The sequence below is a fragment of the Erpetoichthys calabaricus genome, chromosome 7 (assembly GCF_900747795.2).
Source record: "Erpetoichthys calabaricus chromosome 7, fErpCal1.3, whole genome shotgun sequence".
NCBI lineage: Eukaryota > Metazoa > Chordata > Cladistia > Polypteriformes > Polypteridae > Erpetoichthys > Erpetoichthys calabaricus.
This window is the reverse complement of record NC_041400.2, coordinates 157,386,582-157,412,401: the sequence shown is the minus strand read 5'-3', so window position 1 is coordinate 157,412,401 and position 25,820 is coordinate 157,386,582. Positions and strand designations below refer to the sequence as shown.

General features: G+C 35.7%; 1 protein-coding gene across 2 annotated transcripts in view; it reads right to left on the bottom strand.

Annotated features, from left to right (window-relative positions):
• Window positions 1-473: 473 nt before the first annotated feature.
• The window catches only part of tmem175 (transmembrane protein 175), a 31,558-nt gene continuing 6,211 nt past the window's right edge, over window positions 474-25,820 (bottom strand). For both annotated transcript variants that reach the window (XM_028805610.2, XM_051929493.1), the window contains 7 exons: window positions 24,081-24,132; window positions 21,626-21,661; window positions 21,029-21,112; window positions 19,914-20,078; window positions 19,016-19,094; window positions 10,655-10,790; window positions 474-5,924 (listed from right to left, as the gene is read on the bottom strand). In XM_028805610.2, the coding sequence (XP_028661443.1) occupies window positions 5,267-5,924; window positions 10,655-10,790; window positions 19,016-19,094; window positions 19,914-20,078; window positions 21,029-21,112; window positions 21,626-21,661; window positions 24,081-24,132 (1,210 nt within the window). In that variant the 3' untranslated portion in view covers window positions 474-5,266. The remainder of the gene's footprint in view (window positions 5,925-10,654; window positions 10,791-19,015; window positions 19,095-19,913; window positions 20,079-21,028; window positions 21,113-21,625; window positions 21,662-24,080; window positions 24,133-25,820) is intronic.

Sequence of the window (25,820 nt, the reverse complement as noted above, 5' to 3'; positions counted from 1 at the left end):
TACTCCTTCCTTTTAACTGAAAACCAAAGACTTAGGCAGGAGAAGCTGGTAAGAAAAATGGTTCAGTTAAGGTATAAAGATGCAGAGGAAAACTATTAGAATCCTTTGATTCTGTAAATTGGAACATATTTGGGTTGTCCATGCAATGGTTACATCCAGGTTCATCAAAAAAGAGTGGCCAATGGTCAACTGAAAAAAAAAAAAATATTTCCTAATAAGTAAACCTTGGATAACCAGTGTAACTTGTACTTTACTGAAGGCACCCAGTAATGCATTTCAGGTTGGCAATAGTTTCACTTATAAGAAATGCAGATGTGAGCTCAGGAAAGCAAATAAAGGTGTTAAAGAAAACAGAATGCAGTAGCACTTTTTCTCTCCCAACTGAATGTAATGATTTCTATACCTGCCTCATTGTGAGAAATGTCTCGTATGTGAGAGTGTGTGTAGCATTGCATGGTTTATTTTTCATCAGACATCAAAGACTCACTAATACATTTAGTTCTGCATATGTCTGAGCAAAGTCAGGATGTCTCCATCTAAGTTTTCCAGCTTACATGGGTCCTCTTTGAAGATTAAAGTCACAGGCTCCATTACATCTTTGTATGACATCTACATCAGCTCAGTATGGTAAAGCAACTTTGAGGATGGTGAAGTCAATACATTAGAATATTACACTGACACAGTTCCTTTATTTCCAGTACATATAGAGTGGAACGCAAAAGTATTTGATCCACTTGAAAGTCATCATAATTTTCTGCATGACAAAAGATTTGGATACATATTTATCCATTCAATATTTTTAATGTGAACTGTTATACTGTAAGAATATATTTCCAAAATCAAAATGAACCATTTTCTGTAGATATTTAACTAAAGAGAAAAAAAAACTTGTTAGTGTTTTCATAAGATTTTAAACCTCTGTGCTTTGGAAGCTCCAGGTTTACACAAATGACACAAAGGTGACAATCATGTGACTATAATTAAATTAATTAGGTACTACCTATGAGTCCTGAATATCTCTCTGGATATAAAAAGCATCCTTTGTAGTGGCCATAGTTTTTGTTGGACAATCACTGCAAAAATGAAGACAAAGGAGCATTCTGCTGTTGTGAGAAACAAAGTCATTGAAATGCACAACACAGGAAATGGATACAAAAAATATCAGAGTCTGGATGTCCCATTAAAAGCACTGTTGGATCCATCATCAGAAAGTGGAGGGCTCATCATAGCACACAGACTCTTACTAAAACAGGCCATCCCTAAAAACTAAACATCAGAACATGATGTCGACTGCGGTAGAGGTGACTACAAATCCCATCATCACTCTTAGAAGTCAGCAATACTCTTTGGCTAGAACTGGAGTGAAGGTGCATGGGTCCACAATTTCAAGAGCTCTCCATAAAAATGGCCTTTACGGAAGGGTAGCAAGAAAGAAGCCATTCCTTAAGAAGTTCCAACTAAATACATGTATTGCATTTGATACAAAAAATTGAGAAAGACCCAGTTAAGATATGAGAGAAGGTTTTATGGTCAGATAAGACCAAAACAGAACTTTTTGGCCAGACATCAAAGAGGTATGTGTGGTGTAAAATTAACACTGCGCATGCCTCAAGAAACAACATACCTCTGGCGAAACACAGTGGTGGCAGCATCATGGTATAGGTCTGCTATGAACCTACATCTCAGGAGAAGATTCATCTTTCAAAATAACAATGACCTTAAGCATAAGGCTAAAGTGACACTAGAATGGCTCAAAAACAGAAAGGTGAATGTTCTGGAATGGCCAAGTCCAAGCCCTGATCTTAACCCTATTGGGAATCTGTGGCACTATTTGAAAACTGCTGTCCAGAGGCGCCAATCTACCAACCTAGAGGATCTCTATAAATTCTGCCAAGAAGAATGGGGATGAATCACTACTGAACAATGTGCAAAACTGGTACATACTAACCCCAAAAGAATTAAGGCCGTTATTGCAGCAAAAGTGTTCTCAACAAAGTATTAATGTGTAGGGCTTGAATCCTTATGCAAGCACTAACTTTTGAGTTTTTCATCTTCAGTTAAATATCTACGTCTGGTTTCATTTGACTTTCATGTATTGTTATATTACAAATACTGAATGTATAAATATGTGTACAAATATTTTGTCATGCAGAAAATTATGATTTTCAAAGGGATTGAACACTTTTGCACACCACTGTATAAAATATGCTGCCATAGAAAGATGGACAGTAATATAAAAGACCTCAGTCATCCTATCCTGAGCAATCACTTTTGTCCCTCCTCCATTACAGCGAACAATACAGTACCATTAGGAGTTATACCACAAGATTCATGGACAGGTACTGCCATAGGCCATAAGGTAGCAGTAGCCCTTACTCACAAGTGCTTGAGTGTATTCTGTACATATGGTGATTCAAAAACAACTGAACACTTCAGTGCATGCTACATGTTCAGATGAGACGTACTGAGTAATCAACTTTTGAAAGTGTTCAATGTTTTAAATCACCCTGTATAGCATCTGATGTTGCATTTAATGATGTATTCACTTTGTTTGCTTTTGTTGCGTGTTGTTGGTATTGTACTACTGTATCTAGACAGTCTGTGGGAGACATGCAAATAAGAATTTCATTACACTACTGTATATACAAAAGGCTGTAAACATAAACTGTACAAAAGAAGACAAACCAATGCGTTAGGAATACACTCAATTTTTGACAGACTGTAATGTCCAGATTTTAACTCTACTGAAAGTTTTCATACTAATTTTTACACTTGATGAAGTTACAAAATGTCTTTAATTTGTATAGAGAAAATAATCACAAGGTGCTTCCGAAATAGAGAAATTAAGTACAACTATTTAGATGCATTTCTTTTTTAGCTAAATCACTGCTTACACTTTAGGAAAATGTGTTACGGCTGTAGTCAGTTTGCTTAATTTAAAATAAAAGATATCAATAATATAAAACAAGAAACCCAAATAAATAAAACTTCTTGTTATCTGTATGAGATTTTTAAATATAAAAATGAAAGCTGGACTTAGGCTGCGAATTGAAAAAACATACTTAACCAGGAAAACTTAGTTTGCGTTATGCACAAAGTGAAACAAATCTATATACAGCTTTACAGAAAGCCAGAAAATGTGAAGCACTGTTAAAGGTACCATCTAAAAGGAGTGTGGAAATAAGTGTTTTTTTCCTGACACAGGGTGCCATTTTATGCAAATATGCCATTGCAGTATTCTGTAAGAAAGCAGAGACCCTGCAACTTACTCTCTTTCATTCATCATTTAACATTACATGATTACATTACATTTGAATACACAATGGGTGGTTGGAAAATCAAGAGTACACCTTATGAGAAGGATTTAGGAGTTGTAGTGGACTCTAAGCTATCGACTTCCCGACAGTGTTCAGAAGCCATTAAGAAGGCTAACAGAATGTTAGGTTATATGGCACAGTGCGTGGAGTACAAGTCCAAGGAGGTTATGCTCCACGTTTATAATGCACTGGTGAGGCCTCATCTTGAGTATTGTGTGCAGTTTTGGTCTCCAGGCTACAAAAAGGTCCAGAGAAGAGCGACTAGGCTGATTCCAGGACAACAGGGGATTAATTATGAGGAAAGATTAACGGAGCTGAGCCTATACAGTTTAAGCAAAAGAAGATTAAGAGGTGACATGACTAAAGTGTTTAAAATTATGAAGGGAATTAGTACAGTGGATCAAGGCTGTTATTTTAAAATGAGTTCATCAAGAACATGGGGTCACAGTTGGAAACGTGTTAAGGGTAAATTTCGCACAAACATTGGGAAGTTTTTCTTTACGCAAAGAACGATAGATACTTGGAATAAGCTACCAAGTAGTGTGGTAAACAGTAAGACTTTAGGGACTTTCAAAACTCGACTTGATGGGTTTTTTTGGAAGAAATAAGTGGACAGGACTGGTGAGCTGCTTTGGGCTGGATGGCCTGTTCTCGTCTAGAGTGTTCTAATGATACATTTCTGTTATCCAAATAAAAAAGGAACTAAGCAGCAATAAGGACAAATTACTACAGCATGCAATCATGCTGGTTGTTTTTGCCAGAATTGTGTGGTTTATTTTATGCAAATTGTATTAAAGAGAAAGGATGCCACAAAAATGTGCCAAAAAATAGTAATGCATTTTCTGCATATGTAAGTTTGATCACTTTTAGTTTTTGTTTTCATGCAGTAGCCTAAAATGACACACAAATCAAAGTTAAATGCAGAAAACCATTTGGCACTGGAATGTATATTATACTTATACAGTAACTTTGAATTACATTTCATATTTTGAACAAAATGAAGGAAAGTCTCCAAAAACATCCTGCTTAATTGCTGGGCTTCTTAAATTCTCAAAAATTATAATAAAGACAATGGTATCAGTGTATCTCTGTCATCTGAAGGGCTATAAACTATTTTGTAATATCTGATAATGGTTTTTAAAGCTGTTTCTAAATGTTGTATGAAAACAAATATTAGAGAAAATATTCAGTTTGATTCTTAAAAATAATTTGAGAATACAAAAGTAACCTGTTACTTTTTTGATACCTCACTTTTCTCAATACAAAGTGTTCAACTGTAAACTTTGTACAATCTAATGAGCAGAGTATGTATAATTATACATTTATTCATATTCATTTGTAACATACACTGTAATTACTTTCAAATGTTTAAAGATCATCCAAACAGCAGTTTAATATTAACTAATAAGTATGTTCTTTAATGTGCAAGGTGAGCACAATAAATTACCACTGTTCCTATCCCGGTTTAGGCATTAATAGATGCCTATGTTGCCTGGTTGGCAGTGAAGCATCTATTCATCTTATTAGTGTAGTTTCTATTGAAATTTGGCCTGCCAGGAACTTTTGAAGTAATATGCAAAAGACAGTGATTTTACAAAACCAAAAAAAAAGTATAGCAAAAAAACTGTTAAAACATTCTTTGCATTTAGGACACTAGGAAGTGGAGGCAAAGTACTTATTCTTGGGCCAAGCTTACAATTTGTTTTGGAAAACAAACAATGTGGAAATCGGTTAGTAGTTTTTATCTATTGTCTATATTTTCCTTGTCATGAAACTGTTACTATACTTGAATTGTATGTATTGTATTATATAATAAGTATTATAAATAAAATGTTTGGGCAGGTATTAAACTGAAGACAGCATGCCTGTAGCAGCAATAAACCCTCATTTAAACAAACCCATACTCTATACATTCATAATGTCAATATTTTCCTTGAAATATGATAATTCTAGGACAGTACACGGTTAAAAGGCAAACGAGTATCATCATCTGCATTATGTACTGATTTGGATGGACAAAACACCAGCTTTAAAAGTGCTAAGACTATTCTTACAACAATCCGAAGGGCTAGGAAGGCAAATGGTACAATGATTTCCATGAGGTGAAATATCTGAGCACTAAATCTTCTCAATATACAAGTGAGAAAGAATGTTGTAAGGGTAACACAGGGGTAAAGTGCAAGCTTGGCAAACATAAACGCATGTTCTTTACCTCCATAACGCACATATACATGTAAAGTTTCTTTTTCACTGAAAAGAGCAGTAACCCAGATAGCAAGCTGGAAGATTCCAGCAAAAAAGATAATAACACAGCTGATTTGTATTGCCTCAAGTTCATTGAGAGAATTCTTTGGAAACTCATGAGTTAGCTGATAAGCCAAGGGAAGGCCACCAATAAAGGCTAGAGAGAAAGTATTAAGCAAGCCCATCAGTCTTGTTGTTTTTGTGATGTGCAAAAAAAGAGAGTGGTGAACAAACCACAGAAGTCCCACAGTCACAAAAGATCCAAAGTAAGCAAGGAATTCTGGTCCATAAACACTTAAGGCAGCAATCAGGTTTCCTTCAAATTCCTCTCTCACTTTACTGGGATCTGGAACATTATCTTCACTGAAAATAAGAGATATGTTACTATTAATTTCTCGTGCTTCTAAACAATATAATAAAGCTTGTAAAATACAATTCTAAAACACATTAAACTTATGGGTGTGTGAAACAGCAAAAAGCCCCTTATCTTTGAGTTTTCACATTTCTAAATGGAAAAAAATGGTTTAATTTTATAGGATAAGTTTGTTATTTTTGAATTTGTATATATTAATTTGTTACTTGTAATTATACTCTAAAGTGAAAAATTTTTTGTAAGTTTTAAAAATACCTTGTCTGTTCTTGGGGCTATAGGGTACCAGGGTCCACAGGTGAGAGAAAAGTCCTTAAAACTTACCAGATACTTCCACTTTGAAGGGGCAAATGTCTGTATTTAAGAAAACATCTCTTCTGCATTTATAACTATACTGAAAAATTAGTTCATGCTTTTGTTTTCAGTCTACTTTAGATTACTGTAACACACTCCTCTCAGGACTACTCAAAAAAGACATCAATCGATTGCAACTAGTGCAGAATGCAGCTGCTAGAATCTTAAGTAGGAAAAGGAAACTCCGAGCACATCTCTCCAGTTTTGATGTCACTACAGTACACTGGTTACCCGTGCCATTTAGAATTGACTTTAAAATACTGCTTATGGTTTACAAAGCTTTAAATAATCTCGCTCCATCCTATATTTCAGAATACCTTTCACCTTACATTCCAAATCATAACCTAAGATCTTCAAATGAGTGTCTGCTTATAATTCCAAGAGCTAAACTTAAAAGAAGTGGTGAGGCAGAAATTCGCCATGCAAATATGGTGGAGCACTTTAAAAACCTGCTAAGATGTATTACTTTAACATGGCTTTCTCACAGCTTCATTTTAGTGTAAACCCGATCTTCTGTATATTCATTTAATTATCTTTTTTATTCATGGCTGCAAAATCCGCACTAACCCCTACTTTCTCTGCTGTTCTTCTGATTTCTGTGGTGGCCACCTGATAAAAGTACCATGCAGTTCCTACATTGATGGATTGAAGGCCAGAAGTCCATATGACCATCATCATCTAATTCTTCCACATGAAGCCTGAAAACCATGAGGACTGATTGAGATCATTTATGTTAGGTAGAATGCCTAGTTGGGGCTGGGTGGTCTTGTGGCCTTGGAACTCCTGCAGATTTTGTTTTTTTTTTTTCCTCCAGCCCTCTGGAGGTTTTTTTTTTGTTTGTTTGTTTTTTCTGACCTCCTGGCCTGCGGACCTTACTTTATTCTTTGTTAATTAGTATTGCCTAATCTTATTTGTATATTTTTTTCTTTCTTCATCTTGTAAAGCCTTTGAGCTACATCATTTGTATGAAAACGTGCTACATAAATAAATGTTGTTGTTGCATTTATGACTCATTCTTGTGATACTTAAAAGCAAACTAGAAATAATTATTTTATCACAGATGCTTGGTACTATTTTCTCTAGGTATGGATATGTTTCTTTCTTGTTTGTTTGCTTGCAACAGCCATTGTGGGCTCTGTTATAACAACCAAACAGTCCCTTTACATTGCCTACGGCGTGAGATACATATCAAGTGACAGTGTGGTAAAATGCACACATAAGAGTTTCATTGTCCTTTGTACACATAGCAATACAGTGATCCCTCGCTATATCGCGCTTCGCCTTTCGTGGCTTCACTCCATCGCGGATTTTATATGTAAGCATATTTAAATATATATTGCGGATTTTTTGCTGGTTCGCGGATTTCTGCGGACAATGGGTCTTTTAATTTCTGGTACATGCTTCCTCAATTGGTTTGCCCAGTTGATTTCATACAAGGGACGCTATTGGCAGATGGCTGAGAAGCTAGATTGCTTACTTTTCTCTCTCTCTTGCGCTGACTATCTGTGATCCTGATGTATGGGGATTGAGCAGGGGGGCTGTTCGCACACCTAGACGATACGGACGCTCGTCTAAAAATGCTGAAAGATTATCTTCACGTTGCTATCTTTTGTGCAGCTGCTTCCTGAAACGACATGCTGCACAGTGCTTCGCATACTTAAAAGCTCGAAGGGCACGTATTGATTTTTGACTGAAAAACAAACTCTGTCTCTGTCTCTGTCTCTCTCTCTCTCTCTCCCTGCTCCTGACGGAGGGGGTGTGAGCTGCCGCCTTCAACAGCTTTGTGCCGCGGTGCTTCGCATACTTAAAAGCCAAACAGCACCATTGATTTGTTTGCTAGAGATTGTTTTCTCTATCTATGTGACATTCTGTGCTCCTGACAGGCACTCCTTTGAAGAGGAAGATATGTTTGCATTCTTTTAATTGTGAGACGGAACTGTCATCTCTGTCTTGTCATGGAGCACAGTTTAAACCTTTGAAAAAGAGACAAATGTTTGTTTGCAGTGTTTGAATAACGTTCCTGTCTCTCTACAACCTCCTGTGTTTCTGGGCAAATCTGTGACCCAAGCATGACAATATAAAAATAACCATATAAACATATGGTTTCTACTTCGCGGGTGGCTCTGGAACGCAACCCCCGCGATGGAGGAGGGATTACTGTACATCTGAACTGAACTGATTACATGACACTGTGTTTTTAATAAAAGCCTAAGATTTTTTGAAAGAGTAAAGCCACTTTTTATTGGTGTTATGTGCTCAATTAAAAAAAAAAAACTAGGAATATGAAAAAGGCAAAGTGGGCGATAGTGCAGACTAAAGTGCCACATACCAATTATCACTTTTTTTTTTTTTTTAATGAAGAATGAGTCGCTCTTGCTGTCAATACAGGTAATGAAAGGACTGAGTGCAGTGTTTTCGAGTGAGTAAATTCACTGACACCAATCATTCTGTAAATGAACAGGGAGAACAAGCAGACTCTATGTACAACCTGGTGCTGTGAGGCACAAATGACACTCTGCACTACCACTATGCTAAAACATCTCTACTGAGCTCACCTCATTAAACATGGGTTGAACTAGTGTTGCTAAGGTGGCTAGTGTGTGTGTGCGTGTGTGTTTGACCTGCAATGGAGTAGCACTCTATCTAGTTGTTGTTCCTGCCTTGCACCCATTACTTGCTAGCATAGGCTTATGCTGCCCTGCACCCCTAGCCTTTGTAATGAATGGATGCAATTGTGAGACATTTTTCAGTTATCATTGTCTAGTTGTCTACAGAACAGAGGCAGTAATTCACATCTAGACATCAACATTCAATGTCAAAAACGGTACTTGGTGATGACTTTCCAAAGTGGATCCATGTACCTGTCCCTGAAAAGGTGCTGCTGTAAAATACAAACAGTGTAGTTGGAGATGTGAAGCAAACAGCCAAGTCTCCTTTTCAAATGGCTGAACCTCACAACAATTATTTTATTTTTGCTTTTTTATCTTCTTGAAACAATATGGATATGATGCTAGTGTGTATATGCAACATGTGTAATCACCACAAACAGATCAACACTCAATTACTTTTCTGGCCTCATAAATGTATGTTTTAGTACTTTTTAAACATCTTTTTTAGTAATGGGACCCTGGTATCTATAAATTCCATTATAAAAAGCAATAGCAAGCTAGTTATTTTTTAAAATGTATAAAATATGCTTCGTTTTAGAACAGTTTCATGTGGCAAACTAATACAGCTAAATACCACAATTGAGAAGAAATAAAAAATATTGAGCTTATTCTTTAAAATTCCCAAGTAAATCATTAAACTCTAGTGTGTATTCATCAAATAGTCAGCCAAACATAAACAGAAAAACAAAAAAACTGTTACATTTTATATGTGGACATGTTACATATATGTTTTTAAGATTGTAATACCGCAATTTTCTCTCTCTCTTTATTCCTCTGTAGCTACAGTTTTTATTTGTTTAAATCTATTTATTACCTACTAAGTATTTAACTTCTAGTCATCTGGACTAAAACATGAAATGCAATATGATGTGATGACTTAGTATAAAAAAACAAGATTAACATGTAAACAATAACAGTTAGTTTATATTTGCATAAAACTACAAGTGAAACAGGGTTTTTTATTTGGGATTTATTCAAATTGGAACGTTGTTTTCCATAATCCCTACAGCCATTTCTGCTGTTTTGACCTTCAATGTAGTGAGATCAATTTGTAATCTCTCATTCGTCATCAATATCATCAAACATTCCTTTTTGGTCAACCTTTATCATTGTACATCTTTTATTTCATTCTCTAGCTTTCACTCCAATACATGAACATTCACAGGCTATTTCTCTCCACTACATCGCACCAATTCTTTCTCTCTTCTTTGATCTTGTTTTTTACTTTCCTTAGTTATTCGTGGCACATCCACTTGATAATTTCATCTGTCTTTTCAAACACTGATTTATAATATGCCCTCTTTAACCATGCCTCACTCATGTACACTATACAAACTCTTAGAAATCCTGCAGAAATTTTCCTTTCAATATCAGGGATTCTTTTTTAAATGGTAGAATTTGAGACACCTGCTGTAACTTCTTCCACTGACACTCACTTGATAATTTCATCTGTCTTTTCAAACACTGATTTATAATATGCCCTCTTTAACCATGCCTCACTCATGTACACTATACAAACTCTTAGAAATCCTGCAGAAATTTTCCTTTCAATATCAGGGATTCTTTTTTAAATGGTAGAATTTGAGACACCTGCTGTAACTTCTTCCACTGACATTTTATTCTGTAGCTGACTTGAAAACTACAGCTTCTTGGTTTTAGTTTCAATTGTGTAACAATATTAACAATTAATCATAACCTACCATATATCCAAAATCAAAAGGGTGGCTACAATTGCATATACACCATCACTGAAAGATTCTATTCGCTCTTTGCTTAGAGGTTCATTTGGATGATATGAGTAGAACATCATGCCATTTGGTTGTTCTTCCTGGTGACCTTAAAAAAAAAAAAAACAATAATTGGTTACAAGAAAAGTTACATAAATAGTATATAAACTGAAATGACTTTATTAAAACCATTAGTGACAATACATCAATTGATGTAAGCAAAGCAGGCATGTGAAGAGTTCAACAGTTGTATTTATGAAAAGCCCTAGTATGTTATATATAACTCGCCAGCCTACTCACTCACTCACTCCTGTCCGAAGCCGAATGCGCAGTCGTCTTCTGCGCACGTCCGAAGCCGAATGCGCAGTCGCCTTCTGCGCAGCTGCCCGAAAAACCTTACGAGACCGACATCACGGCAGGCGGCAGATTTACGTCCGCAAAAATTCAAAGAGAAAGGCGACTTTGATTAAAGCTCTAGAGGTCTGAAAGGCGATTTCGACTACAGCTCGAGGCCTAATTACGCATTCATTCAATACACATATATCAGGTTTGTGGTGCTTATACTTATTACTATTCCATATTGTACTGGAACATTCATCATTCAATATTATACTATAGGCCTGGAAAATTCATCAACTAAACAGTACAAGCCTGTACATTAATGAGTAAAGCGGACTACAATCATTACAAAACAACTTCTTCGTTACTTATCATTTGTTCTTCATACACTGCTGACACAAACTCGTGCCCGTTTCATCTTATGTTTTCGAAACGGGCTCTTTATCTAGTGAATAATATATTTAGATAACAGTTTAATGTTGGTTAACAATATTATGTCTATTGATATATATAACATAGTTGGTTTGCACTATAAATATACACACAAATAAAAAGAATAATAAACACAACTGACTTTTTTCTTTATAAAGTGAATGTTACAAATAAAATTATTTCACAAACACTTTGAAAAGTCACATACAGTATATTAGTTATAAAAATGAAATATACATTTTAAACTAACTATAATGTAAAATTGAGTACAGAAGTAATGTTTATTTGTTTAAAAAGAAATAAGTGACTACTTTATTAGCTGCACATAACAAGGAACTGGTCCAATATTTGCCCTCAGAATTGCCAGAGTTTGTTGGTAATGGACTTAACATACTACAAAGTGCAGAACAGGAATTGTGGCTCTATGACTATTATAATGCATTATTACAAATTACCTGCTTTATAGATCACTCAGATGACTCAATGGTGATCTGGTGATTTTGAGGATTTATGGTGCAGTGCAATAAATGGAATTTTTTTGTCATATTTGCAAACTTTCCTAGCTCTGTGTCATGGTATATTATCATACTGGGGAAAAATCCAGATGAACCGGATTTAAAATGACATTGAAACATTCCATGGCATTTCAACAATAAATTTATTGATATAATCCAGTTTTGATATTTGGCAAGGTTGGATACACTGTCTCATGTCTCTGCTTAGCAAATCAGCAAGAATCAGAATGAGCTGAGACTTAATGAAATCAGGTAAGATTCTCTCACTTAATTTATCATCACATTTTCCTTGAATGGGGCGGTACTGGCTTACTCATTTGCTGCTTTGCCCTCTGTGATAAAGTACAAGTTTTAAATTATGACAGATCTTTGAACACTGCTGTTGCATTCAGCCATTACTTCTTATACTTTGCACAAGTTGTGTCAAACTCAATTCATCCATTTAATCAAGTTTCTTTGTGACCACTGAACACTGTGCACTATATATTTTTTTGACATTGTGTATCCAAAGTGGTGAAAAACGTTGCTCAGAAAGGCATGCAATTTGAATTGTTTCTGGAATATTCCATTTAGTATTTTCAGGCTACAATAAAGTGCAAATAACTGAAACCACGGCATTTGTTTTTGGTAGCATGTTATATATTCTCTAGCTTCCACAAATACTGCCAGCATTAATCGTGATTATTTAGCAGTAAACTTTTAGGGAATTCCAGTGGAAATCCATGTAGGGCCTACAGCTTTTTCAGTCAGAAGTGAGTTTATACCATCCTGAAATTTAGAGAATATCAAGGTTTGCACTCCTCTGCAAATATAAATCTATGTGTGGTATTTTTTTTTACCAAAAGCATGTAAATGAGCCTTCTTACTCTTTCAAGATGTTCATTATTTATTTATGTTCCTTAATGTAGTTCCAACCACGATGTTAATTTCTGCTATTGAATTTCGAACATCTTTACTAAGTGTTTGTTATTTGCTGAAAACATGGCGGGATGGACTGATGCAGCGGCTTCGTTTGTTTTGTTAGCATATTTGTCAAGCCGTGTAATTATAACTTCAGCGAAAACGACATAACTGGGAACACTTACTAAAGATTGGAATTCTTTATTGTGAGATTTCAGCAAGGAATTCTAACAGGAATGCATGCCGAATGAGACTGTATGTGCAGTGGGGGTCTCTGTGAATTACGATACCAGTCCAGAGATGCAGGAGGCAGCGCAGAGAAAGGAAGCAGAAACAGGGCTTCTAGGCTATTGTACAGACCAAGCTAAAGAATGTTTCTAAGAAGACTGTGTTGCCCAGCATTTATATTACTAATGCCAGATCACTCGATAATAAAATGGAAGAACTGGATATGATTATTTCCACACAGAAATTTGTGTGGGACTGCTTAGTCATGAGAATAACTGAGACTTGGCTACATACGGACATCCACCAACAATGCTATTGTGCTAGCAGGCTGCACAGTACACTGGACCGTCCGGTAAGAGCAGAAGAGGGGGGCTGTGCATTTACTCTAATAATATGTGGTACATTAACGTAACCATCATAGACAGGCACTGATCGCCAGATTTAGAGTTATGTGACAGTAAGATACCAACCTTTTTATTTGCCATCGGAGTTCATGGTTGTTGTTATCCTCCCTAAATTCTACCAACACGTGACTTGTACTACAAGAGGATAAACCACTGGACAATGTTTCCCACTTAGGCCAGTCCCACCAATTAACCCTTTTTCTCACATTCACATCTCTTATTAGCAAAATAAAGCCAATGGTGAAAATCATCCAGATTCGGCCTGAAGGGGCTTCTATACAACTCCAGGACTGTTTTGAGTGCACACACTTGGACCCGTTTCCACAATAAGACATAGATGAGTACACATCCAGTGTCCTCTTTTATATATAGAACTGTGTAGATAGCGTCACAGTTGGCAAGCACATTCGATGCTTCCCAAACAGTAAACCATGAATGACCAGAGATGTCAAGCTTCAGCTAAAAAAGTGCAATACAGCCTTTAGGTCTGGCAATGAATTACATAGTGCTGTCAGATCCAATTTGAAAAGAGCCACAACGAATGCAAAAGCAGATTACAGGCAGAAAGCTGAAAGTTATTTCAATAATGTTGACTCCCAATGTGTATGGCAAGGCATCCAACACTTTACAAACTACAGTTATATAGTGCTGTAATGAGCAAACCATTTACTGCCCAGTTATCTAGCCTTAAAAATAACTTTCTTGACGGCCTAGGACTTATGCACTGTACAACACAAGTAAGGTATCTAAAGCAGTATGCTGGCAACTTGGAATAGAGTAATTACATGCTTATGTTAATGTTAAACAAGCTTAGAAAATAGGGAATAGAGAAATAAATAAAGTGATTGCAAAAAATTACTAATAAGTAATGGACAGTGGATGTAAAAATGTAATGAAAGCAATTTTACATAGTTAATGGAAAAACTAAACCCAGTGAACAAATGCAAAAGCAAAAAAAAAAAAAACTTAATACAGAAAACACTGACATCTCCTGGTTGCTGTAGTCCAAGATATGGGAATATCAGGCACACAGTTTACATATCAGTTTACTTAATGTAAATAAATGTACAAACTATTAAAGTGATTTATCAATTAAAGCAGCATAGCATGTCAGATGGATGATGGTACAAATGTGAGGTTTCCTAATGTTCTTCCTTAACCAGTAAGCTGCTCTGTCTGCCATTATAATTAAGCACCATTGATACTATTAACCTATAATTTGGTTTTTAATTAGTTATTGACCACTACAAAAAATCAATCAAGACAACACTAAAAAATATCACTGTACTGCTTGGTTATCATTAGTTTATATCAGTTTGGCAGTCTGCCTGTCGTTGTGAGCGGTTATGTCCTTTGATCGAAGTAAGCATATACATACCAAGTAATGTAGAAGGTCCACTTAATTATTTTGAGACTATCTTTTAAAATTTACACTCAGGACATCAGCCTACTCACTTGTGGAGAAAAATGGCAGCACTTACACTTGAAAAGAGGAACACCTAGTTACACTGTCATTGGACTAAGATTTCAATCAAAATCATTTATACTATATACAACTAATGTAATTTGGGGATTCTAAAGGAAAAATATAATAATTTTAATGATTGAATGATGATGCTATAATAATACCAATTTTCTCAAAAATTTGGAAATGATTATAAATTCTTAAACATTTGCCAATTCAATATAAATTTGGATGGAATTTTGTCATACTGACACACACAAAACTGACCTGAATTGTTCTGAACATATCAGAATTTTATGTATAATATATGTCACCATAGCAACCTGAAGCAGAAGTTTGGGTGGCTTCACAAAAACGCCACTTCATGACCATTAGTGCCCAGTTTGGTGAACATACAGGGTAAGCCAAAAAGAAGTACCACATTTCAAACGATTATTCTACAAAAACGCTACAAGATAAAATAAATTTTATTACAACACCAGAAAGTGTATACAAAAATAGATTTTTTTCAGTGTACTTTAAAAATAATGTCTTCAAGGTGGTGGCAATCATTAGCAATACACTCTTTGAGATGATTTCTGAACGCTTGCATGACTCGTTCGGCCATTTCAAGGGGAATAACAGCGATTTCGTGGCGAATAACATCCTTGAGGTTTTGAGTTTGGTGTGTGTATACCTTTGACTTGAGATAGTCCCACAAGAAGAAATTGCACAGAGCAAGATCAGGCGAACGTGAAAGCCACCCAACATCGCTGCGCAGGGAGATCAGCTTCCCCAGAAACATCTCCCGCAAAACCTGCATGGATCTTGGCGCTGTATGAGCTGTTGCTCCATCCTATTGAAACCAGACATCCACCACATCCATTTCTTTAATTTAGGGCCGCAAAAAGTTCTCCAGTATTTCAATGTAACACTCTGAAGTGATGGTGACCGTCACTCCCCCCTCCTCAAAAAAGTAAGGGCCTACAATGCCAAATTCTGCAATATCACACCAAACTGTAACATGCTCACTGAGCAGGGGTCTCTGATGAATGAGTGTTGGTTTCGGCACAGTAGCAAAAGTTTTGCTTATTTATGCAACCATTCAAATGGAAATGTGTCTCATCGCTGAACATGACGATGGCATCTCAATGAACAGTTTGCAGAATGTTCGCGCACAACTCTCTATGCCTCTTCCAGTCTCTCTCAATGAGTTCCTGAACTACCGTCATTTTGTATGGATGGAAATTAAGGTCCTCATGCAAAATCCTCTTCAAAGACATGTTGGAAATGCCTAAGGCAGAAGCATGTTTGCATGCTGAGCGTCTAGAAAACTGCAAAATTGATGGGCTTACAGCTTGGATGTTTTCGGGCATTCATACAGTCTACGGTCTGGAGATTTTCTGTTCAGTTTTGTAACCGCCTGCCTAAAAGTAGCCACCCACTGAAGAATTGTTTTCCAATTTGGGACGTCCCCATTGGGAGGAATGCTAAAGTGCATTCGGATGGCATGTTGCATAGTAATGGATTTGTTGTTTTTGAAGAACGCTTTGACAGCAAAAGCACGGTGCGCAACAGACCAAGGCATGTTGCCAACTGAAAACTACAAGGGAATGCCTATCAAAGGACCACCACCACCACAACCCACTCAGCTGCCTCTACCTCGCACCATGGCCTTGAGAAATGTAGTACTTCATTTTGGCTCACCCTGTATAATGATATATTTGATCCTTCACACTGAAACCTTAATAAAATATACCTAATCAGCTGTATTTATTGATTTTGTTATCATTATCAGAAACTGATTAAGTCATAGGCTGCAGTCTGATACTTTGAACGGGTGTGGGGGATGGTTGTATTAACTTTGTTACTGGGATTAATACGAATGCTGCAATGACTGAAACAACAGTAAGAGGGTTTGTATGTTGGTTGAACATGCACGTAAGAATTTCACTGTACTCTGTACATATGACAAAACTAATACTATTACCACTACAATATGAAAACGAAATTGTGCAAAACGTTTATATTATATCAATAATGTAAACAATGAAAACATTTCAAATGCTTCCTTTTGTCACACATTAAAATTGTATAATAAACTGAAATGAAAAAGCAATATTTTCATATTGCTTATATTTGTAAACAACAAACAACTTTATAGTATTTCACGAGAGTGTGTCACAGTAAATGAAGAAAAGAGCTGTAGCACACAAACACAACTGACAGGTACAGAATAATCAACTAATGAAAATAACAAAATGAAGTGGAATTATTTACTCCATCACATTTCAGTCCTCTGGCAGAGTGACAGACAGGTTTTACAAGTCAGTGAGTTATTGTGAATAACACGTTAAGCTCTGCAATAAATATGACAATACATTTTTTCTGACTTTATACGTGGTCTGGCATTGACATAGTGGCATCTGTTAGTCCTGACAATGTTAATGTAAACTGAAGAGTATGAATAACTGATCTGTGCATTTGATTTGTATCTTGCCATAACAGTACTTTTTCCACTCATGCCATACTATAGCTTCTTAAACAGAGTTTAGAAACAAGCAACTGGTTTATTTAACTTGTCATTTACTGCCCTGTCCCTCCAACCAAGCACACTACCATTTATTTTTAACATCTCAGTCTACTCCTCTTGCATCCTCCTCAGTTTTAACCAACTTTGATTCCATCTTAAGCTGTGATCTTTCTTACAGAATGTTCATAGTGACTTACAGAATGCAGCTTGCTTATGATTGATTAACTGGCAACCCTACTCACATACCACTGGTAGCTGTGAGTATACTCTTGCACGATTGGTTTAAATGTACCCAAAACAAAACTCCATGTTGTGGTTTTCATAAGCTTTGCATAAACAACAAGCACATCTTTTTGAAAAAACAGTTCATATCAAAAGACCATATGATCAACCACAGGCAAAGCAAACTTACTATACTCAAGAAGTATTTAGTTAGGTCCTCTTCAACATGTAAGGGAAAAAACACTTAATATGAATAGCATTGCACACATAATGATTTTCAGTAATGAATGCAACATTAGCCATGCTACAAAATGTAAAAAAAACATTTCTTAATGTTCATGCATACTCCTTTCTGTTTGATGCATGAGGGATTCATAGAACAATGTCCCATTACGAGTGCTCCTGCGAAATGCAAAAATGATGTACTACTGCTTCTGTCATATAATCCAAATACTGTCATGTACATTGTGGATCATAAAGAAAGAGATTCTCATAAGTCAACAGGATGATGATCACAGCTTCAAGAGTGTGAGGTACTTGTTTATGCGCAACCCTGTAAATTAAACATTGTAATTCAAAGCACACATATCACATATTTAAAAAAAAAAAATGTATAGATAGAACCCTGAACTGAAACTGTAAGCTGGGAAAACCTCACATTTAAAAAGAAGATACATGACTGTAGATTAGTACTTTCAATAGTTATTGCCATAACAACATTAAAAGGTTTTTATTAGAAAGACAATTATTAAAGAAATACAACTCATATTATTTTTAAAGGGGCGGCACGGTGGCGCAGTGGGTAGCGCTGCTGCCTTGCAGTTGGGAGACCTGGGGACCTGGGTTTGCTTCCCGGGTCCTCCCTGTGTGGAGTTTGCATGTTCTCCCCGTGTCTGCATGGGTTTCCTCCGGGCGCTCCGGTTTCCTCCCACAGTCCAAAGACATGCAGGTTAGGTGGACTGGCTATTCTAAATTGGCCCTAGTGTGTGCTTGGTGTGTGGGTGTGTTTGTGTGTGTCCTGCGGTGGGTTGGCACCCTGCCCGGGATTGGTTCCTGCCTTGTGCCCTGTGTTGGCTGGGATTGGCTCCAGCAGACCCCCGTGACCCTGTGTTCGGATTCAGTGGGTTGGAAAATGGATGGATGGATGGATGATTTTTAAAATAATGATGCTCTAGATACACCAAACAAAACAAATTCCTGCAACACAAACACCAATTTAGTATGACTAACACAGTAATAATTAATTATATTTAATAAAACAAAGGTAGAATCTCTTTCACTAAACAGATATGATAACAGTTAGGAAATTTCACTCACCCACTGCCTTGGCCCAACACCATTTTAAAGGATGAGTAATGTAAGGAAGGAATATAACCACTCCAAGGAGAACATATGACTGTTGTTTAAAAAAAAAAAAAAAAAAAAGTTGAGGGTGTGAGAAGGATTTACTAATAAATTATAATGCAATTAATAAATTAACTGTCCTTTTGATAAAAGACAAGCAGCTGAAATAGTAAATAATGAACTGAGGTGCATAATAAGTTATGAATCATTATTTTATTAATTATTTTTATATTGCCAACATTGAGTTAGTGAATAAAGAGTTGTATAATACATTAAATGTCTTATTAGAATAACCATAATAATTGCAGGGATGTTTTCCTCTACAACCTCTATGAAACCACTTGGCATTTTCTATGACCATGAATAAAAGCGGCTCTCAAAACATTATTTTCCATTGAGACAACACAATCTTTTGGCACTGCATGAACAATGTAATCTTTATTTTGTAAGCTTAAAAAAGGATTTTTGAGAAAAATATTTTAAAGTATGAATTTTAATATATGGATGCTGAGTGAAGCAGAAGTCCTCCAGTGTAAACCAATTTTAATCATAATGTAGCGTTTTGGCCTGAATTTCACTGCAGAACTGCAACAATCATGTCACATTTTATTTTATGACCTTAACTAAAAAAATCCCACTTCTTTTAAAACAAAAACTGAAATAAAATAAGTATGAAGGGTTAAACTTATACATGTTAATGTTTATAAGTGGGACTTATAAAGACTAACATACGATAAAGGCTTTTAGATAAATCCTAAAGATTTAACAACAGCCAGGCTTCACAAACATAGAAACTGTGCAATATTATTTCATAACATTCTTAAAAGTACTATGCACAGTATATTGTTTTCACTTCTGTTATAATACTTACAAGAGGGGTATATATAAAGGAAAATATCCCAGCCAAAAAGCAGAAAACTGGAACTCTCAAGATAATCTTTAAGATATGGTATTTGTAGAAGGTCTGGTTTTCAGATATTTGAATTTGGCCATTCAGTAGATGGGGTCGGTCAAATCCATAAACAACAATAACAGCCTGTAACAACAGTGAATGTTGTTAACATTAATACATTCACAGTACACTACTAACTATAATGGAAACTATTTAACAGTTAATAAATAATTTGTTTAGGCTATGTTTATATTGTACTTTAATGTCGCTTAAGATGGAACAGACTGCTTTTAATAAGTGCTTGCACTATAATGCTTAATTTATACAGCCCTTAGATTGAAAAGCATATTGAATACAGAAAGCCCATACAATGATGTAACCTTCAGCCTATACCGAAAAAACCTCTATAAAGTTGGAAAAGACACCAACAACATTTCCCACAGGTAGTCGTGACTTAAGCAACAGTTTAAATGCAGAAAGAAAATATATATAAATAATTTCAATTACAGTATCCTTCTGCGTTAGTGCTTTTTATGCTTTTTGTCTGTTCAGATGGATATTGACCACCTGCTGTAACACAATTTAATGGAGCACTTATGGTTGTATTGGGGATGGATTAAATACAAATGCGAAAGTTCCAGATGCAAACAATCCTTAAGAAACACTTCACTCAAATTTAAATTTACACGTATGTATTCTTACCTGGGCTAAATACTATTCCTCAAAATGTAAACATACCTAAAGTTTTTGGTGAGGATCTTTTTTTTACCATAGGTATCTGTATAACAGCAGTCTTTCCATTATCAGGGGCATAACAATAATTTTACTGCCAAAGACACTTAAATTCACCAAAAATGAGCATAGCTTAGTCTAATTGATTATTACATAGTTTTCAGTAATCATTCGATTATGACTCTGATTTAACTTTTGCAAGAAGATGTAAACACCTCTCTCTGGCATTTCTAAAAAGTTAATTTCCTCAACATTTAACCCGAACATGATCACTTTGTAAATATGTTATCTACAGTATACAGTAAATATAAAACAAATTCTGCTGTAGGCACACAATTCATTCAATGACTAAAAAATCTTACCTGAATTAGACCAATAACTATAGCACAACAGCAAAACAATAGTATTCCAAAGGAATCTTGTTGAAAGGTCACCATCAGTGAAAACTAATTAAAAAAAGAAAAAAAGACATACAATAAACAACTGAATAAAAATGAAACCTACAAGTTACCTGGGTTTAGACTGGCCTGTAGGCCTAAAATTAGAATCCAGTTTTTATGTAAATAAAGTGAGATAAATATTCTGGTTTTATGAATCAAAGTCAATCATTCATTTCATCTTTGCATGCACAATGTTCTGTTTTAATCACATTTTATCTAAGTAAAATAAGTTAATGAATAAATCTACAAGTGACACTGCATCTCTTGCCTAGGGTATACTAAATATAAGTATATTTATTATACGTTAGTCATTTAAAGGAAACGGGTATCACAATGTGGATAAAAAAGTTAACATAACTAAATGCAGTCATATGTAAGTAACAAATGAAGAAAATTCCTCCATGTCTCAAAACTTGAAAATGTATGCAACTAGCTAAAACTCTGAATTCACAAAAAATCGTTCCAGTTTATTAACTTAATTTCATTAATATTTAATCATGCAATAAAAAGGACACTCACTGTATATGGCAGGAAAGTTATTAGCATCATACATGCCTGTGAGAGAACAAGAACATTATTAGCTGCTTTTGATATGCAAGTATGTGTGTGTTCTACTGAACAATATAAAAACATTACATATTAATACTCTGTAGAACAGAAAAGCATATACTGTGTTTGATGACATAAAATAAAACATACAGTACACTGTACAATAACTCACATTCAAGCATTTAATTTTAGGGGAATGCCAACAAGACTTGTTCATCCTTTAAATACCTTATCTATTTATCCAGTTTAGGGTTGCAGGAGGGCAGAGCCTGTCCTGGCAGGAATGGATGCAAGGTGGACACCATCCATTGATGGAGCACTAGGGTACACTTATACAAACATATCCACAGTGTTGCTTTACCCAAAGTACTGCGAAAAAATATTTGACACCTTCCTGATTTTCTCTTATTACTACACAATTTTAAGTCTTTAACTAAGATCAAATATTAGAGAAATACTGTAGTACTGGAGAAAACATCCATCCATTTTCCAACCCGCTGAATCCGAACACAGGGTCACGGGGGTCTGCTGGAGCCAATCCCAGCCAACACAGGGCACAAGGCAGGGAACCAATCCTGGGCAGGGTGCCAACCCACCGCAGGATACACACAAACACACCCACACACCAAGCACACACTAGGGCCAATTTAGAATCGCCAATCCACCTAACCTGCATGTCTTTGGACTGTGGGAGGAAACCGGAGCGCCCGGAGGAAACCCACGCAGACACGGGGAGAACATGCAAACTCCACGCAGGGAGGACCCGGGAAGCGAACCCGGGTCCCCAGGTCTCCCAACTGCGAGGCAGCAGCGCTACCCACTGCGCCACCGTGCCGCCCCTGGAGAAAACAAATAACACTTATTCAACAAAAAAAGTAATTCAACATCAACTTGTGCTGCCTTTGAAAGTAATTACCCCTTACACCTAATAACTGACTAATAACTGGCTTCTGCTGGAACAACTGCAACCCAATGCTCTTCCATGGAACTATACAGTACTTTTATATCTAGTTGGACCTGCAGAAAATAAAACACTCTGTTTTCATAATTGTTCAAACTGGCAATTCTCAAACAAGGTGTTGCTGGAACAATGCAAATATTGCTTTTTGCTAATTATTCATCTAAAATTGTGAAGATTTCATCATGTGCAACTCCTTTTGCAGTTGATTACTAGATTTTCAAACTGGAAAGACCACAAATTGTAAAAACCCTACAGTTCAACCAAAAATATTGTTATGCCATCATCTCAATCTCAAAATGGGTGTTTACTGAAAAAAGAAAGCCTAAATGCACAAAAGTGTTTGGCCAAAATCTAACAATTAGACTTGCTGAACATTCAATGCTGCCCTTCAATAGGACAAAATAGCACACAGCAAAAGGTGCCCTTTACCCTTAACACAGATAAGTGTAAAACCTGAAATGATGTTGAAATTAACAAAATCTGCAGCCCAAAGTTCAGATCAGTAGTATACTTCAGTACAGCAGCATTTACTTTGCTTTCATATCCTAAGCATCCTGAAACAGGCTGCAGCTCCCTATGATGCTGCAGTGTAATTTTAAAGCATCAGTCCCGCCAGATCACACTAAAACTGCAGCAACTGCTATAGCAGTGATAAAAAAAACAGAGAAGTTAAATAAAAACTAAAGCCCGGCATTTTACTAAATAAGAAGACAACATATTTATGTAATATTAAAATATTGCTTTTCATCTCCATAGTATAGTAATGCCTTCACAATCTAGAGTAATTTTTGGCCATTGACTTTGCAGGAATAGAAACTGCCTAAAATGAGAATTCTTTTCAGTTCTGACCCCTAAACAAAAAGAGACTTTAACAAAATCATTATCTTAGCTGATTTTAAATAAATAGAGAACATCAAGGCTAAAAGTCCAGTTTTAGACTTTGCATGCTCTTCATCCAAGACTATACAACCAAATATAATTTTACAATTATACAAGTTCTTACAAACCAAAACAAAAAGATGTATTTAATTAAATAGTGCCCATAATGTAAAAACTTATCCTAATTTTTGTGTAAGCAAAAGAAAATGAAATATGCCTTCAATTCAACCATTCATTTTCCAAAGATGTAATTTTTAGTTGAGATTTGCAGGAAGATAGAGGAATACTGGGCACATCTACACTCATTCACAACTGGCCAGTGCGGGGCAAAGTAGTAAAAGCAACGCCCTTTTATTCCTTTTTACCTCTTTACCTTACTTTCCTGTTCTATTCCACAAAATAAATATCCAGAAGTTAAGAAAATTACAATATGTACCATTATTTTTAATATATTTACTAAAATTTTTTATTATATTTGCTAAATTAAAGCTGTAATTTCAGTGACAGTCCTATTATGGGAATGTCAATTAAATTAATCATTTGAAGAACACTCATGAATAACAAAAAAAAAAAAAAAAAGCTCACCAAGTTAAGAAGTGCCAAAAAGTCATCTATGCGTTCAATCACTTGAAACAACCTGCAAAACAAACTCAAACTGTAATGTGACATGTAAAATACAGATTTTAACTGTCTCTAAGACAAAAATATCTTTCAGTCATTCAGAGAAACATATAATTAATGTTAACATTCCCAAATAATATTTGAAAAATCAAACATGTTCACTTTCTACGGTTTTTAAATGTATTAATAGAATATTTTTTCACACTACTCATATTATAAAAGTTTTGATTCCTTTTAATAATTTTTGAAGTTTTGAATCATCTTACAGAATATTGACAATATGAAATTAAAACATCACCTTGCAAATAAATATTAGTCATAATAATTTCAAATGTACTTTGATGGAAATATGTCTTAGGAAATGTGTGGTGAGGAAGCAGATACTTTGAATTTATACCATTACACTACAGGGATACACCTACATAACATAATCAAGCAAAGTCATTTATTTAGACATCTTATAAACAACTACTGAAAATGTCTGCCATTTTATAGGATTCCAACATACCTGGCATTAGCAGTTTTTATATCTGTGGTATGGCAGATATTGCAAGAACATTAAATGTTACATAACCTGGTGCAAAAATAGTTTTTCCCCTAAATTGTAAATGTTGTGGAAAGTTACAGGTAAACACTCTCCATATCAACATGGACGATTAATGTATTTTCAATCTCCTACACCTTTGTGTACACTTTTGTATATTTCACACTACTTCTAACTTTATTGTGTGGAGAAGAACCCACAAATGTCTCTGAAATAACATGAAACTGACAAACGTAATTAGCAAGCATCATTATTTATTCCGTGTTTAACAAAAATCAGATTTTGCTTTAGAATTTTGATTCAAAAAATATTTCAAATAATAACACAAATTAAAAAAGGCACAGACAAAAATAATGTTACCCTTAACCTAATATTTTGACGCACAACCTTTAGAGGCAATCATTGCAAACAACCAATTCCCATGGCTTTCAATAAGACTTCTGCACCTGTCAACAGGTAGTTTGGCCCACTCTTAATGAGCAAACTGTTCCAGCTGTGTCAGCTGTGGTTTCAAGGGGACCTTCTCCAGACTGCATGTTTCAGTTCTTTCCACAGAAGTTCGATAGGATTCAAATTAGGGCTCATAGAAGGCCACTTCAGAATAGTCCAGTGTTTTGTTCTTAGCCATTCTTGTGTGCTTTTAGCTGGGCGTTTTGGGTCATTATCCTGTTGGATGATCCATGACCCGAGACTGAAACAGAGTGTTCTGATACTGAGCAGTATGATTCACTCCAGAAGGTCTTGATTGTCTTCAGATTTCATTGTTCCTTGCACAGACACAAGGCACCTTGTGCCAGATGCAGCAAAAAAGACCCAAAACATAACCAAGCCTCCTCCACATTTTTCATCTGCCCAAATGACATTGTGGCTTGTCAATATGCAAATTTGCAAATTCCAGTCTGTCTTTTTTATTTTTGTCTTTCAACAATGGAGTCAGTGGAGTTCCTGGGTCTTCATCAATAAGAGCATTGGAACAATCTAGATGAGATCAGGCCATTCAGCCCAACAAAGCTCACCAGTTCTAGCCACTTAATTCTTCTAAAAAAAATCCAAGACTTGTTTTGAAAGTCCTTAAAGTCTTATTGTCTACTAGTGCTGGGAGGTATACCGGTTCATACCGAAAACCATTTTTTATTTTTGTTATGATATGTATTTTTCTT